The sequence below is a fragment of the Rhineura floridana genome, chromosome 19, assembly GCF_030035675.1.
Source record: "Rhineura floridana isolate rRhiFlo1 chromosome 19, rRhiFlo1.hap2, whole genome shotgun sequence".
NCBI classification, from domain to species: Eukaryota; Metazoa; Chordata; class Lepidosauria; order Squamata; family Rhineuridae; genus Rhineura; species Rhineura floridana.
In genome coordinates, this window is record NC_084498.1 from 20,437,701 (window position 1) to 20,454,403 (window position 16,703).

At 44.6% G+C, this 16,703-nt stretch overlaps 1 protein-coding gene across 2 annotated transcripts in view; it reads right to left on the reverse strand.

Annotated features, from left to right (window-relative positions):
• Nucleotides 1-9,793: 9,793 nt before the first annotated feature.
• PI4KA (phosphatidylinositol 4-kinase alpha) overlaps nucleotides 9,794-16,703 on the reverse strand; it is a 105,446-nt gene continuing 98,536 nt past the window's right edge. For both annotated transcript variants that reach the window (XM_061602491.1, XM_061602490.1), the window contains exons 51-55: nucleotides 15,482-15,602; nucleotides 13,483-13,642; nucleotides 13,058-13,147; nucleotides 11,604-11,687; nucleotides 9,794-10,561 (exon numbers count right to left, since the gene is read on the reverse strand). In XM_061602491.1, coding sequence (XP_061458475.1) covers nucleotides 10,510-10,561; nucleotides 11,604-11,687; nucleotides 13,058-13,147; nucleotides 13,483-13,642; nucleotides 15,482-15,602 — 507 coding nt within the window. In that variant the 3' untranslated portion in view covers nucleotides 9,794-10,509. The remainder of the gene's footprint in view (nucleotides 10,562-11,603; nucleotides 11,688-13,057; nucleotides 13,148-13,482; nucleotides 13,643-15,481; nucleotides 15,603-16,703) is intronic.

Consider the following 16,703-nt stretch of genomic DNA (forward strand, 5'->3'; position numbering starts at 1 on the left):
CATGGCAAAATTCAAATGTGAATTTCAAAGGATGGCTGTGTTTTGGAAAGCACGACTTTGATAGCTTTGGCTAGAAATGCGAATGGAACCAAATTTCTCACCCATCTCTAGGGAAGAGGGATTGATTGTTAAATCACTCTGAGGGTTGGATTTAGATGGCATTTCCTTTCAACGTTGTGGCCCAGAGGGACAAGAGTCGCCTTTCTTGCCAAAAGCCCCCTCATCACTCTCTTCCTTCCATCTCCTCTTCCTGCCTTGTGTGTTTGCAGGGCTGTCCTTGCTGAATTATTTACCGGCAGAGCCACGGACGTAAAGGACCTGCAGAAGGCTAGTGAGGAAGCGGACACCGCAAGTGACTGCCGGAGAGAGAAAATGCAGAGAGGAAGGGAAGAATGGGTGCTTAATTAATTGCAACCTCCCCCACTCCTGCACTCTCTCTGCCAAATAAAATGCTTCCAGGCAGAGCCTTCTGGGAGGGCAGGCCCCTCGGTCACCATGGCACCTGGAAAAGACAAGCCGAGCACATGGCGAATGGCCAATGGCTTTGCTGGAGATGCACAGCCTCTTTCCCTGCGGCTGTTTGGAGACCTGTGCGGTCCCCGCTGTTGGGAGATGCTATTATCTCTCTTGAGTGCCCAGTCATTACTCCGGGAGGCAGTGGGGACTCCTCTGGATGACTCATTTCATCAGCATTCATCCTCATTTCCTTGCACAAGGCTTACACGAAGGTTAGAATATGGTTCCATTGGCGCTATGCCTTGAAAGCACTGATGTACAGGTTAATGTTTGCATTTCTAAGCAGTGTTTTTTTAAAGAACGTTTTTATATATGCAATTGTTTTAATTGTTTTCTATATATAGCTCCATCTGCCCTGTACTTTTAAAGTACTACGATACCACTTTAAACTATCACGGCTTCCCCTGAAGTATGTGCTTGAATCCCCTCCTGCAAAATACAGTCTGGAACCCCCACTCTTGTCAGAATGGGAACTTCTTTTCATTGTGCCTTTGACCCCTCACATGGCCCTTGGGAAGGTTTCCAGGTCCCCCCCCCCAATTTATTTATTTATTTGGTTCTCGTTTTGCCACCAGTGGGACTAATGGACTTAATGAGCGTGAGATGCATCATCGGAGCAATGAGTAGGCATCATGTGTTCATTAGGGCATCTCCCAAGGCGCTCCGGTTAGCAGGCACATATTTAAATAGGCGAGTGTGAAACTCCCACACTACTAACTGCAACGGTGGCATCTGAGACTCAGGAGGACTGGCAATCGCCCTGCCTTTTAGGGCAACCAAAATGGAGGATGAAGGAGGATGAAGAAACTCCCCTGTTAGGCGACGGACCCTTCTGCACGATACATTCAAAGCAAAATTATACCACTATAAACAGTCATGGCTTCCCCCAAAGAATCTTGGGAACTGTAGTTTGTGAAGGGCGCTGAAAGTTGCTAGGAGACCCTAATTCCTTTCACAGAGCTACAATTCCCAGTGTGGTTTAACAGCCAATCTCTCTTCCCAGGGAACTGAAAACAAGCAGAAATCATGCCGCAAGGTGTGGGGGAAGATACAGGGAGCTGCAAGTCGGCTGCTTCTTCTGTGTCTACACCAGGTGTGGGGAACGTTTGGCCCTCTGGATGTTGCTGAACTACAACTCCCATTGTCCTTGGCCATTGGCCATGTTGGCTGGGGCTGATGGGAGTTGTAGTTCAGCAATGCCTGGAGGGCCAGAGGTTCCCTACGCCTGGCATAATACTGTGCTCTTCAATAAACGTAACTTGATATTTGCATGAACACAATATACTAAATTGTCCATCTGGCTTGGTCTTTCACAAAATTTCTATATCAAGGGCTTGAACTCCCATCCTGAGGCAAAGTATCGATAGCGGGACCATGAAACTCACCAGAGTATTTGTCCATTTGTCCTAGAGAATGGCCTTCAGATGTTTTGGTCTACAATTCCCATAATCCCCAGCCTGCATCACCATATTGGCCAAGTCTGTCTTGTAGTCCCAAACATCTAGAGTCCACCGCATTGAGGAAGACTGATTTAAGCTGAATATTGTCTACTCTGACCGGCAGCAACACTCCAGGGAGAGACGCTTCTTCCTGTCCGATGACATGCTATCTGAGCTTTTTAACCGGCAGTGTCAGGGATTTGAACCTGGGACCAGCCCTGCTGTCAAATATCTCCGTTTTGGTTTCTCTTGGTTTCTCATCTTTCCAATCTTTCTCTACATTTCCATATCACTTTGCTTAAAAAAAAATGTCATGAAAATTCTTCAGCGCTTTCGTGCAAATTTCTCCTCATGTGCACGTTTGTATGCAATGTTTCCTTCTACGCACATTTTCGCAAAGCTCTTCCCTTATTACAATGCATCTTTATTTATTTATTTATTTATTTTATTAGACTTATATACCGCCCGACTAGCAATAGCTCTCTGGGCGGTGAACACAGAAAATACAATAAAATCACATAGTATAATACAGCAAAAACATATAAAAATAAAACAATCTAAAATCAATCACAGCAGATTTTAAATTTACGTTAACTTAAATTAATATGCCTTGGAAAAGAGGAAGGTTTTAACTTGGCGCTGAAAGGAAAACAATGTCGGCGCCAAGCGCACCTCCTCAGGGAAACTATTCCACAGTTCGGGGACCACCACTGAGAAGGCCCTAGATCTTGTCACCACCCTCTGGGCTTCCCTATGAGTCGGAACCCGGAGGAGGGCCTTCGTAGTAGAACGTAGAGTACGGGCCGGTTCGTATATAGGTTGTTTTCCCCCATGGACGCATTTTATGCACACTTGACCCTAGGATGTGCTTTTTTGTACACATTATTTGGCTGGAGAGATGCACTGCCAAATCCAGAGAGGTACGAATTTCAAAGGTCGGCTGTGTGTCGGTTCACACATCGTTTCAAAAAGTGCAAATTTGTCAAGTTTGTCTGGAAATGTGAATTCCTTCCCTTTCCCTACCCAGGACTGAAGGCTTGCTGGTTCTTTGCTGCATAATCATAATCATTTTGCCTTCCATGGACATCTCAAGGTGATGTAAAAATATGGTAAAAACAACTTTAAAGAACAGTTAAAAAGCAACCCAGAGAATAACAGCAGACACATGCAAAAACGATATGAAGTAGACACCCCTGGCAGATTCTGTTCTATTTCCAATACAACTGAAGTTTTAAAAGCAAGCCATTTAGTGCTACAACCAGGTGTTGCGTCAGGGCTGGGCTCTTGCACGCACAGTTGCCTACACCTTTTGGGAGCTGAGCACAGGGGAGGGGGGCTGGGGAGATCCTCAAAGCCTGTGAATCTGTTTCCAATTCATTCAGATTCCCCAAGCAAAACCCAAGCCAAGATCTGTCTCGTTTTTAAACTGAAACCTCTCTGCAGTTCCTGCCCCAGCCCATAAATCTCCCCCTGTCACCTCAGGCTTGGCCCATGCATGCTCAGACATATGTCTGCAATAATGGAAAACCAGGCCCAGGTTCACCCAAAGGTTTCCATCTCCAGCTTCCCTTGTGCAATAATTAAAAAAAAAAAAAAGCCTCGACTGGGCAAGAACTTGGTAGAATCCTCTTCCAAGCACTTCCCCGTGGATCTAGCGAACAGGCTGATGTTGCCCCCTAGTGGTAGCCTAGGAAGCTGCCTTCGAACAAGTCAGCCTATTTGTGCCGGCAGTGTTGCCTCTGACGGGCGACAGCTCTCCAGGACCTCTAGCACATATCTTGCTCTCCCATCATGTGCTACCACCGGATCCTTTTAACTGGAGGTGTCAAGGACCGAATCTGGGACCTCCTGCATGCAAAGCATGTGCTCAGCTGTAAATCCGCTTGATTTGAAGGGACTCTCAGGTCCAGGGGCCGAATGTACCCCTCCTGGTCTCTCTACATGGCCCTCAGGATTCTCCACAGGCCACACACCCTTCCCAGCCACAACCACTACCGTCCCTACTTCACACCCTCTGGGAGTGTTTTTGCCTGGGTGAGACGTGTCCTTGAACTCTGATAATGCCTCTAGCGTGCCCGGACAGAGGATGGAAACTAGCCCACTGTACGAAGGTACATTTTGTATTCCTTGCTCCACCCACTTTTGTCTACGTCCCCACCCACCATTGGCATGTGGCCCTCAGAAAGCTACCCAGAAGGGAATGTGGCCCTTGGGCTGAAAAAAGTCCCCCCCCTTTTTAAGGCATCAGTGTACCTATCTACAGCACCTTGCAAAAGTAATTAGACTCCTGACCAATGCTCTCATATTCCTGGATTACGAATGGCACATTGTAATTTCGTTCTGTGTGATATTTTGTTTTGAAACACTGAAACTCAAAGTCAATTATTGCAAGGCGACATTGATTTTATGTTGGGAAATGTTTGTAAGAAACAGAGAAAACTGAAACATGTCTTGCTTAAGGCACTATATCTAGCATAATACTAACAAGTCAACCAGGCTAAATTCAAGGTGCTGGTTCTGGTATATAAAAGCCCTATGCAGCTTGGGACCAGGATACCTCAAAGATCATCTTAATCGTTCTATACCCAGTTGATCACAGAGCTCAGCAGTTGAGGGCCTCCTGCAGATACCATCTTATCAGGAGGTCCATTCCATACAACATGGGAAGCAGACCTTTAGTGTTGTGGCACCTACTCTTTGGAATTCCCTTAGTAACTAATATTAGTAAATATTTGATAACAGGCTCTGACTCTGTTATCTTTTTGGCGCTTACTGAAGACCTTCTTCTTTCAACAAGCCTTTTAAGTAGAGACGTTATCCCAGCCTGCATCTGTGCTGGGATTGCTTTTTAAGATGTTTTGTAAAGATTTTTATTTTTAGGATGTTTTTAAGCTGTTTTGTTTTTAAGATGATTTAAGATATTTTTAGTGTTTTGTCCCTTGTTTGTTGTACTGAGCTCCTTCTGGGAGGAAATGTGGAAAAGAAACTGAAAAAATAACAACAACCACCCAGACTGTCAACAGCTTTTTGAGATTTGCAAGCAGAACTCTCCACCAAATCTGAAACTTGACATCCTTTAATTAAAGAAAGAGATTGGATGATGGCCTTTCCCACTAATCTTGCATTATGGCGGGGGGCAGAGAGGGGCCAGTGTGGCCAGCCCATCTGGCCCTTGCTCAATTCAACTCTGTCTTCACAAGTAGCTCCGGCCCACAGATTCCACTCTATGAATACTGGTACAAGGAAAGACAGGTCCTCTGTTGAGCTCACAGGAGTCGCAGGTCATACGTTGGGCTATAACCAGGGAGACAAGTTCAAATCCTGCTAGGCTTACTGGGTGATTTGGGGCTAACTCACTGTTTCCAAGCCTACCTCACAGAGTTGTGACCCTGAAAGGTGGGGAAATAATATATGCTGCCCTGAGCTCTTAAGGGGTTTTAGGACTGGGATAGCCTATGTGGTGCTCTCCAGATGTTGCTGAACTACAATTCCCATGAGCCCCCAGCCAGCATGGCCAATGGGCAGGGATGATAGGCGTTGTAGTTCAGCAACATCCAGAGGGCCACAGGTTCCCCACACCTGGTGTAGACATAGAAGAAGCAGTCAGCTTATAGCTCCCTATATCTTTCATTTAAACATACTAAACTTTGATTCTGGCAGTGCACCATCCCCGCCCATTTTCATTTATTCATCCAACCCAGGGCAGAAAAGTCACGCCGATGCTTCTCTATGGGTTTGCCCCCTCCGCCTCCAAATTTTTCTTTAGAGCTTTCTGATTGCATTGCCAGATTATCACTGCCAAACCTCCCATCCTTGTGTGTGTCTCTTTCATCCATGTAACAACAGGGTTTCTAGAAAGCTAGATTGATGGTGAGAACACAGCTGGGAGGGCCAGAGGCAGAAAAGGCACAAAGCGAGACTCAAACACGCTCTTGGCTTCAGGGGAGATGGTTTGAAATGGGGGTGGAAGTGTCGGAGGAGCCAGTTTCTAGATGAAAGCTCTCTGGATGGTAAGAAGAACCACCCTGTGGTTTCAGGCTAGGATCTGTCCCTTTTGGCTTTCTCTGTTTCTCCTTGTCCCAACCTTAAATTCAGTTCTCTACCTTTCCGCAGCAATCTGTGAGTTTTTTTTTTTAAATCCTCATAAAAATTGTTCAGGATTTGCATTCTCCTAATAAATTGCTGTAGGCCGTTTTGATTAACATACACGTTTTTGCAAGCAATGTCTCGCAATATAATCCATTTTTGTATGTTATTTTCGCGAATGTATGCACAAGTTCCCCGAATACGTTGCAAGTCTGGGTAAGTGCAAATTTTGAAGGATGGTTGTGTTTCGATTCTCATATTGCTTCGGGAAATACGAAGTTGACACATTCAGCTTTAAATACAAACTGAATCCAATTTCCCTCAATCCCTATTTCATGATGCCACTTTCCATAATTCCTCCGCCTTCCAAAAAAATAAATAAAATAATTGCAGCCCGCCTCTCTTTTGGAATGTGTTGAAAAGGCAAGCTGGGGAAAAGCCATGACTCAGTGGGACAGCATTTGCTTTGCATGTTGAGGTCTCAGGTCCAGTCCTTGGCCTTCCCAGGTAGGGCTGGGAGAGACACCTGTCAGTATAGACAGAACTTAGCTGGATGGACCAGCCTGATTCAGTGTAACACAGATTCCCGTATTCCTAACTCCGTCCGGACAGGATTAGAAACCCTGTTAAGGGCTTCTCCAGGTGACCTGTTTATTCAGCATCCTGATTTGCTTGCACAAAGCTTTACATGGAGGTATAGGCCCCTCAGGCATCCTGATGCTTTGTGCTCACGATGGTGCCAGGGTGGTTATATGTGATTCTGCCTTCCGTACTGTTTGTGCCTGCAAAATTTCCCAGGTGGACATACAGCTTTGGTTCCCATCAGTGCCTGTCCCGTGATGTCTGGCTGAAATCCGGTTAACTTTTTATACTAGTTTATCCTGCAGTCATGCTGCTGCAGTGCAAGAGTGCCCCTCCAGAGAGCAATCATCACGCAATAACACTGGGGAAAGATTGCAGAGTAATTAATAAAGCGGCATGATGGGTGCATGGTCCAGTATCAATCCACCACGATTGCGTCAGTGACATGTTGGAGAATATACCCCCAAGTACTCACCTGTCTAGAGGGGCTCTACATTCAGTCTTCATTGAGCATTCATTCTGATTTGTTTCCAGGGTGATTACACGACAATGAACATTCATCCTGCATAAGAACATAGGAAGAGCCTGCTGGATCAGGCCAGTGGACCATCTAGTCCAGCATCCTGTTCTCACAGTGGCCAGCCTGTTGCCAATGGGAAGCCTGCAAGCAGGAGTGCAAGAGCACTCTTCTCTTGCCTGTGGTTTCCACCAACTTGTATTCAGAAGCATACTGCCTCTCTGACTATGGTGGCAGGGCACAGCCATCGTGGCTAGTAGCCATTGATAGCTTTATCCTCCATGAATTTGTCTAATCTTCTTTCATCTTGATTTGCTTGCAGGGTGTTTGGACATCTTCCTGTTATTTGTTCATTCCACGCTTTTCACTACATTTCCCTCATTTCCCAAATTGCAAAAAATCTTTTTTTAAAAAAAGTCAATTTGTTGCGCTAGGGAGAGTTCTTTAATCCACTTTAGTTGTACAAACCTACATTTCCCAGCATGCATTTGAATGCAGGAGTTCAGCTTCACAGCCCCCACAACTGTGGTGCCAAAAAGCCCCCCCCCCAAATTACAGGCCATTGTGATGATCTATGACAGGCACTTAACAGCAAGCTGGTAAAGGGTAGCTGTAGCTGGGATTTGGCTGGGAAGACCTGGGTTCACAGGCCTGTTTAGCTATATGGCATGGAAGGCCATCCGATGCGTTGTTACCTGGGGGTAAACGCCATTGGACTAAAAAGAGGCTTACTTCTGACTGCGTATATTCAACACTGTCTGCATCTGTGTTGGAATTGCTTTTTAAGAAGTTTGTAAAGCTTTTTTTAAAAAAAAAATGTCTTGTGCAAATACGTTTTTAAAAATGTTTTGTTTTAACATATTTTAAGTCTGTTTTTAAGATGCTTTAGAATGTTTTGTTTGCCGCCCTGGGTTCCTTCTGGGCGGGATATGAATTTAATAAACAAACAACAAACTTGTAAAACACACTGATAAAAAGATAAATCAGCCAGCTGAAAGTCAACCTTTAGCTTTTAAATAGGAAGACAGACCATCTTGCTAATGATTGTTAACATTTAAGCTACCCCGTAAGTCCAGCCTCTGCGTTAGTTTTGCCATTCTCTAACTTCCTCTTGTGCTCATCTTCACAAACAGTAGTAAAACATGACAGCCTTGTAATCAACTTATTCGCTTGCCACAGCAATGAGGGCCCGTCAGTTACACCCCGGTGCTCTGGCAGGTATCATCGTTCTTGCTCTGAAAAAATGTCTTGGAGCTGTGCTCGTTCCCCTTCCACTACACCACTGCTGCCAGATGTTGCTGGATTTCAGCTCCCAACATCCCTGTGCAGTGGCCATGCTGGTTGGGGCTGATGTGAATTAGAATCCAACATCTGGAGGGCTATAGATTCCCCACCTGATAGAGCCATCAGATACCCTAGAGTGAGTGTCGGTCTGATCCCTATCTAGAGAAATCATGCGCTCTACCACTGATCTATGATCTCTTTTTATGAACAGTGATTCTTCCCTAAATATAGACATATTCTAGAGTTGCCTGTTCAATAGTCTTTGGGATATAACATAGCACTGTGTGTACAGGGCAGGCAGAACACCAGTTTTTGAGAGTGGTTACTATGGGGGGGAAAGCCCTGAAAAGCCCTTCCCATCAAACACTGGCACCTGGATAGGGTTACACAAGAAGGTAAAAACAAAAGCAGAAGGTGGCCAGCATCCAAATAGCCAGAATAAAAAAAAAAGGGGGGGGGAATCCCAAGATGCTGGAAAATGTGTTATTTTCAAAAAAAGCCCAACGCATTTCAGCCACTATATTGTCCAGCCTTCGTCAGGGGCTACAAATGAAATTGCAAAGACGCAATACATTATTACACATAATAAAGTACATTACAGCATTAAATCATATCCTACATAAATTGTACAATTTTTAAAATATGATTTAATGCTGTAATGTACTTTGTTTATTATGTATAATAATGTAGTGTGTGTTTGCAATTTTATTTATAGCCCCTGACAAAGGCCGGACAATATACTGACTGAAACACATGGGGCTTTTTTTGAAAATAAACAACACATTTTCCAGCATCTTAGGCTTCCCCCCCCCCTTACCATTCTTACACAGGAAGCTGCCAAAGACCAAGTCAGACAATTGGCCCACCTACCTCAGTGTTGTCTACACTGGCTGGCAGGGGGTCTCTCTCCCAGCCCTACCAGGAGGTGTCAGGGATTGAATCTGGGGCCTTCTGCAGCAAAGCAGGGGCTCTGCCACTGAGCTGTAGCCTTTCCCCCAGGACAGTGGTGCTTAGCCTTTTACGGGTCACAGCTCCCTTTGAGAATCTGATGAAAGCTATGAGCTCCAGGAAAATGTACATAAGCACATACACCCAACATTTTGCACACAACTGATTTTATTGCATTGGAAATTGATTTTTTTTTTGGTGCCCACTGCACAGAACCCTTGAAGCTCATGCATCGACCCCCAAGGGATTGCTGAACCACAGATTAAGAACACTGCCCTAGGATAAGCTGGCTATTGTGGGCTGCCACTATGCATGGCTCAGAAGCTGTACAATGCAGAATGCAGCAGGTAGCGTCCAAACACATGCCCGCACGCACAGCCTTTGACAATTTTCGCAGGCATTCATCACATACACCATGGTCTTAAGGACAGTTTTTATTTTTAAAAAAACCTGTTGGAACAGTGACATATTGTATCATAAGTTCTTTTTTAAACTCCATTTCTTAGATTAAATATATTTTGGATAAAGTTTCTCTCTTTAAAACCACACTAAAGGAAAAAAATACATTCTTCATCTAGGTATGAAACACTGACCATGCAGCAGGAACAATTTACAGTGCAAAATACAATATTAACACAGATGTTGGAATATCGCCACCTACAGAGATTATCATTACAATTTCTACAGCTGGAGCAACTGAATGCTTCTTTGCTGCTCTGAACAGGAACTCCAGAGCATTTTATTTCCATCGGATTCTGCAGAGTGGGCATTTTAAGGGAGCTTGCTTCCAAAAAAAATAAAATTGAAAAAAAACAACAACCCTTGCATCGCCTGACAATTGCCACACCCCTCAGATTTATCGGTGCCTGTTGAGCTGCACACACATTCCTAGCTACAACAGGATTTTAAATCTGTGATGTCAGCCAACTGCTCTGTAGGAACACGGACATCCTAGTAGAGATAAAGGAACTGTTCAAGAGTTGTTGATTGTTATAAGGTCCTGTAAAATGGGGACACCCACATTCACATGCACATGCGCCCACAGGACTGATTGGAGACAGGTACATTGGAAATCACATGTCTAGGCTGGAACGAAGGTGAAGGGATTGTGGCTCCCCCAGGATAATCCCCCTTGTTTCAGTAGGGAATATCATTCTGGATGAACTGGATCATATCATAGGTCTTGCTCCTAAAAAAGGCAAGAAAACAAAAGGTGTTTCAGAGCCCCAGGACTTGATGGCCTCGAGCAAGTTTGAATGGCAAGTAATCCCAACCCAGAAGCATCCGCTTTGTAGGAACACAGGATTACACCGAGTCAGACCATGGGTCCATCCGGGCTATACTGACTGGCAGGGGCTTTTCCAGGGTTTCAGACAGGATTCTCTCCCAAAGCCCTATCCAGAGATGCTGGGGACTGAACCTGGGGCCTTCTGCATGCAAAGCAGGTGCTCTGCCACGCAGCTATGGCCCTTCCTCCAGAACCAGACAGACTCAGGGGGAATACAGAAGCTTCCACTGTTTTCAGTAATAGGCCAGTTATAAAAGTGGAAGATACAGAAAGAATGCCAGGGTGGCGATGCAACCTAAAATACACAGGGGGATTGGTACAGGCCATCTTGGTATTACACCACAGGAGCCCAGGGAGCTCCTTTTCACCGAGTCAGACCACGGGTCCACCTGGCTCAGTACTGTCTACGCTGGCTGGCAGCAGCTCTCCAGCATTGCAGACACAGTCTTCTCCCCAGCCCTACCTGGAGATGCCGGGAATTTGACTCGGGACCTTCTGCATGCAAAGCAGATGCTCTGCCACGCAGCTGCGGCCCTCCCCCAATTAACATGTTTAAAGCCCTGAAGTTACTATAATCAGTGGCCAGATAAAGGCCAGGACAGAGAAAGCCACAGGGTATTCTTAGTCCCCATCTCTGGGGAGAGACTAGTTTGTTTATTTAAAAGCATTTATATACTGCTTAGATCCAGTGTGGTGTAGTGGTTAAGGTGTTGGATTACAACCTAGGAGACCAGGGTTCGAATCCCCACACAGCCATGAAGCTCATTGGGTGACCTTGGGCCAGTCACTGCCTCTCAGCCTCAGAGGAAGGCAATGGTAAACCCCCTCTGAATACCCCTTACCATGAAAACCCTATTCGTAGGGTCGCCTAGAAGTCGGAATCGACTTGAAGGCAATCCATTTCCATTTTAGATCCAGTGTGGTGTAGTGGTTAGACTGTTACCTGTTGCTGAGGAAGCAGCTCTGAATTATCTTTATGATGAAGTTTGCGGCTTCTCGCTCCGTCATGTTGGGGCTGAACCTGTTCCTGTTCAAGAAAGCAGAAAAGATGAGAAGAGGACAAAAATGGTGCATCTCTTAGTAACAACCGCCGATTCTTACAATGAAGTGAGACACAGCTCGCTGTGTTGATTGGCTGGCTTGCAATCACATTTACTCTAAAGTTCTATATCGAGTAATGGGACTTGCTTCCAAATATGTGAGCAGCCTCAGTCGCTTCTGCTTACAACATGCTTGCGGAAAGCATCTCAATGATTTTATACCAACATTTTGAGGGCCGCTTTTGGGCCATTTATTTAAGTCACAGCCCACTGTTCTTCCATGGATCCAGGACTTTTTAAAAGGGAAATTTAGAACTGCCCAGTGGTACGTGATTCTAATTCGCGCACTGCTACATCACACCTGCACATTTTGTTCGTGCACACATACATTCTTTCTTGCTTAGAGTCACATCCCATGACATTTAGAAGTCTACGGAGAGTGGGAGAAAATCCGCAGAACTGGGAATCTGACAGCGTTGAGGGGAGCGTCTTCGGCAAGGGGAGGAGAAATGAGTATATTTGATCAGGCTCTGGGACTCTAAGGGAGTCTGGATGATTGAACTTACTTTTCACATTGTTAGCAGTCATTTCATACGTCACCTAACAAAATACAACTTCTGCACGTCTTGAAATTTTTGAACTGGCCAAATGTTCTTTTTGAACGGCCCACTGTAGCTGCCCCTTTGGGGTCTGGCTGCCCTTTAATCATCATCGTCGTCATCATCATTCATTCATTGGCGATCACTCGTGGCTGAGTAAGATTGTCTTCCAGGGTAAGGTCTTTAACAGTGACTGTGGAGGCCAATTCTGGATCCACACAGCCTCCCACATCATCATTGTCATTAATAATGATGATGATGATAATTTCAATTTATATCCTGCCCCTCTGCCCAAAGGAGCCCAGGGCAGCAACACACCATGATAAAACAACTCTTTAAAAAGCCTTCTAAAAACAGTTTAAAACATTCACCCAGTGATCTCATGGTTGCCAGGGACAGCGTCTTTCAGCCATCAAATGCCTGGGTAAAAAAAAGGAATGTTTTTAACTTCCTCTTGAAAGCCAATAATGAGGGAAACAGACGCAGCTCATTTGGGAGGATATGCCACAGTGGGGAACCACTTCCGAAAAGGCCCTGTAACGGTTAATGGCAGCTGGACAGCCCTCAGTGGCATCACCACAAGGCCTCACCGGCCAATCATAGGGTCCAAGATGGTTGGGCATTAAGAAAAAGCCCTCAATGGAACTCAAGGCAGACTCCTGTTCAGGCACCTACTGGACCCAGGCTTGCTGGTCCTTAGCAAGGCTGCTGAATCGTGTGCTTTCAAAGGATATCGTCGAGAAGTATGCGCAACTTACTTCAGCAGTTTGATTGTCTGCCCTCGGAAGCAGGGCAGCCCTGTGTCCAGCATCAATGTAACCAGAGAGACTACAGCATCCATGTAAGGCCTGTAGAAGGAGAGAGAAAAGAGAATTCTTAGGCCTTTCTTGTCGCTGAAGAAAGAGAATAAAGTCAGAGGGACTCAGGTTGGGAATGGACCACACCTTATTACTGTAATTAACTCCACACAGTGTAATCCCCGTCCATTTGCTAATGAGGCTGGGCTGCCACTCACAATCTATCACCCTAACGAAATTACTGCGACGCAGGCAGCTCCAGTCATCTGGCCTTGGCGGCCACTGTGCTAACCCCAAGACTGTTGTAAGGAATGGAACTCTGCACGAGGAATCGCCCATTGGTGCAGGAACTATCGAGATCAGATCCGAAGTGGAAGCCTCCTCACCTGACGGCCAGGTATCCCCTGACGCACATCTCCATGAACCACTTGAAAGGCGTCGCCTCCATTTTCCCTCCCATTATCATCACCATTTCGTCGGTCAGCTTGATATCCGGCTCCCAACCCAGGTTTCCGCCTGGCGAACTCTCAAACATGAAACCAAAATCTATGCCAGGGAAGAAAAAGAGAGAGACTGACAGGTCCCTTTTCCTGTCTCCTTTGAAATGGGCAAAATTGCATATATTTACACACACATATACAGCCACTAGGGGCCATGAATGTAAGTGGAACTGCAGAGAGCTATACAGCCCTATACCCTCCGTTTACCTTCTCAGAGGTTTCCCCTCTCAAAATTTCAACCTCGCAAGTGCTGTTCTGGAGCCCCAGATGTGTGTTTACAATACACATCTGGAACCTCATCAAGGCAGGAAAATGGCTTAAAAGGAAAAGATTAAGCATCCCCCTGCACACACCGATTTTGTCTTGAGTGTAGGTGATCTAGTCTCTGCTGAGAGAGAACTCTTTATCACAACAAAAGTGGGGTATAAGCATCCTGAGACATGGACCAATGAAATTCTAAGTAGGAAAAAAAGCATCGCTCCTTAGAGGCCAAGGTGCATCCCTAAAAAAAGCACCACGCCTTTATTTATTAATTACATTTATATCCCCTTCCTCAAAGCTCTGCCCAGTGTACAGAGTTCTTTTCTCCCTTTTAATCCTCACAACAACTGTTTGAGGTGGGTTAGGATGAGAGATAGTTACAACCTCACAGCTGAGAGATTACTTGAACCCAGGTCTCCCTAATCCATGTCTGATGCTCTAACCTGTACACCATGCCATTTGTCATTGAAGTAAACTCTCTGCGTTGGAAGATTTTGTGATTGCAATGCTCAAATTGTAGGGGAATAGTAAAGGGATGCTTAATGAAACCCACCCCATTCCTCCCAATTTTAACCAAATCAAACCACCCCAACACCTTCTGAAGCCAATGGGCCTGTAGTCTCAGCACTATGTGATTATAAGCAAAGCACAAATATTCCCTCTGGTTGTAGCTAAAGATGTAACATTTCTAGAAATTTTGAGGCCATGGAAGAAAACCGTTTTTTCCCATTTCCCCCCCAGAAAAAAACAGAAATTTTCAAAAAAAAAAGGAAAAAAAGCAATATTAGCAGTTTTTACAGATTGAAAGTCACTTTGTGACTTCAGGAACATCAAATGTAATTATGTACAAGTTGGTCTGGCATAAAATTATCACATTTGGAATATTAAAAGTACATTTTATTCAAACAAAAATTGAATTTACTTTTTAAAATTTTTACTTTTTTTGGTAACAAATGGATCTACAAGATCCTGAACTGTAAGGAGCCTCTTTCGTTTTGCCAGTTTATTAGGAGCAGGCAAAAAACAATTTAAAAAAACCAGAAGAAACCATCAACATTAATAACAAAGAAAATTATTTATGTCTCCGCTAGCCCTCCCCAGTGTCAAGCAGACATAAAGCACCCATTCCCATAAAAAGAACTGAGAAAAAGGGGGGGGGGACACCAAGATTCAATGAAACATTTTATTCATCTTACTAAAATAAAACATTCCATAATCCATCTTTCTTCATTTTTTTCAATTTTTCAGAAAAAAAACAAAAAAGGCTTCAGAAAAAACCGGGAAAAAAAACATTTTTTTCTGAATTTTTCCAGTTTTTTCCCGGGCCTTCATATCTCTAGTTGTAGCCATGGGATAGTGCTTCCCAAGGTGTGACAAGTACCCCCAATGGGCATGTGGAAGAATGGCGATCCCCTGGAAGGAAAATGTTGCTATAGAGCAGGTTTGGGGAAACCTTTGGCCCTCCAGATGTTGCTGAACAGCACCTTCCATCAGCCTCAGCACGCACGGCTAACGGCCAGGGATGATGGGAGGTCTAGTTTACCAAGGAGGGCAAAAGGTAACCCCGCCCGACATGGAACAAGTGAGACAGCAGATAGAAAACACAAAGAAGGAATGAACTAACCAATATGAATGAGATGCCCTTGTTTGTCCAGCATGATGTTGCCATTATGCCTGTCTTTAATCTGGAGCAGGAACAACAGGAGGCTGTAAGCCGCCATGCTGCGGATGAAGTTGTAGCGAGCCTGCATGGGCGAGACGGTGGCAGCAGTGTTAGATTAAAAGAAAGGAAAACAATACAAATATCAGACAGTCACCGAGAAAATAAAGAAAATAGGAAGAGGAGGGAAGAAAACTGAACATCTTGAACTGAAAATGGATACCTGCTTCATTTTCTGTGGCAGCCAAGACTGGTGGGTTACCTGCCCTCTCCTTTGGATATTGGGGGGCACCAACTTGTTTCTTTCTTCTTCCCCAGGGAAGGGACATAATGCCCATGGTTCAGTTCAGTTGACTGGTCAACCAGAAGCGATTAACCCGCTTGCAAACAAAACCTCCCACAACATCTCCGGCACGCCTCTTCCCTAAATGCATTTCGGAAAGCCTTAAAGACCTGGCTCTTTCAACAGGCCTTTGGATCTCCGGGGAGGGTTAATTGCTATGATTGAAATGCCTCCTGCCCTGTTTTAATATTGTTGTTCCAGCTGTATTGTTTTTATACTGTTTTTATATTGTATTACTGTATTTTATCATATTGTGTTTTAACGATTTTGTACGTCGCCTAGAGTGGCCATTGGCCAGATAGGCGACACAGAAATTAAATTTATTATTATTATTATTATTATTATTATTATTATAAAAACATTATAAACAAAAGTTCAAGGTTCTGGTTTTGGTGTACAAAGCCCTATACAACTTGGGACCAGGATACCTGAAAAATCGTCTCACCCCTTATGTAGACCCAGTCAATCACTACACCCTGCACGTGAGGGCCTCCTGCAGATACCATCTTATCAGGAGGTCCGTTCCTCACAACATAGGAAGTGGACCTTCAATGCAGTGGCAGCTACCCTTTGGAATTCCCTCCCCTTAAATATTAGCCAAGCGCCATGTCTGTTATCTTTTGGGCACCTACTGAAGAAAGTCCTCATTCAACAAGCCTTTTAAGTAGAGAACTTATCTGTGTCTGTGTTGGAACTGCTTTTAAAGATGTTTTTAAAGCTTTTAAAAAAGACGTTTTGTTTTAATATATTTTAAAGTCTGTTTTTAAGATGTTTGAGGTTTAAAATTAAAGGCCTTCTCCAATTCTGCAAAAGTCAAACACAACTCAGTAATTCCTATAAAGT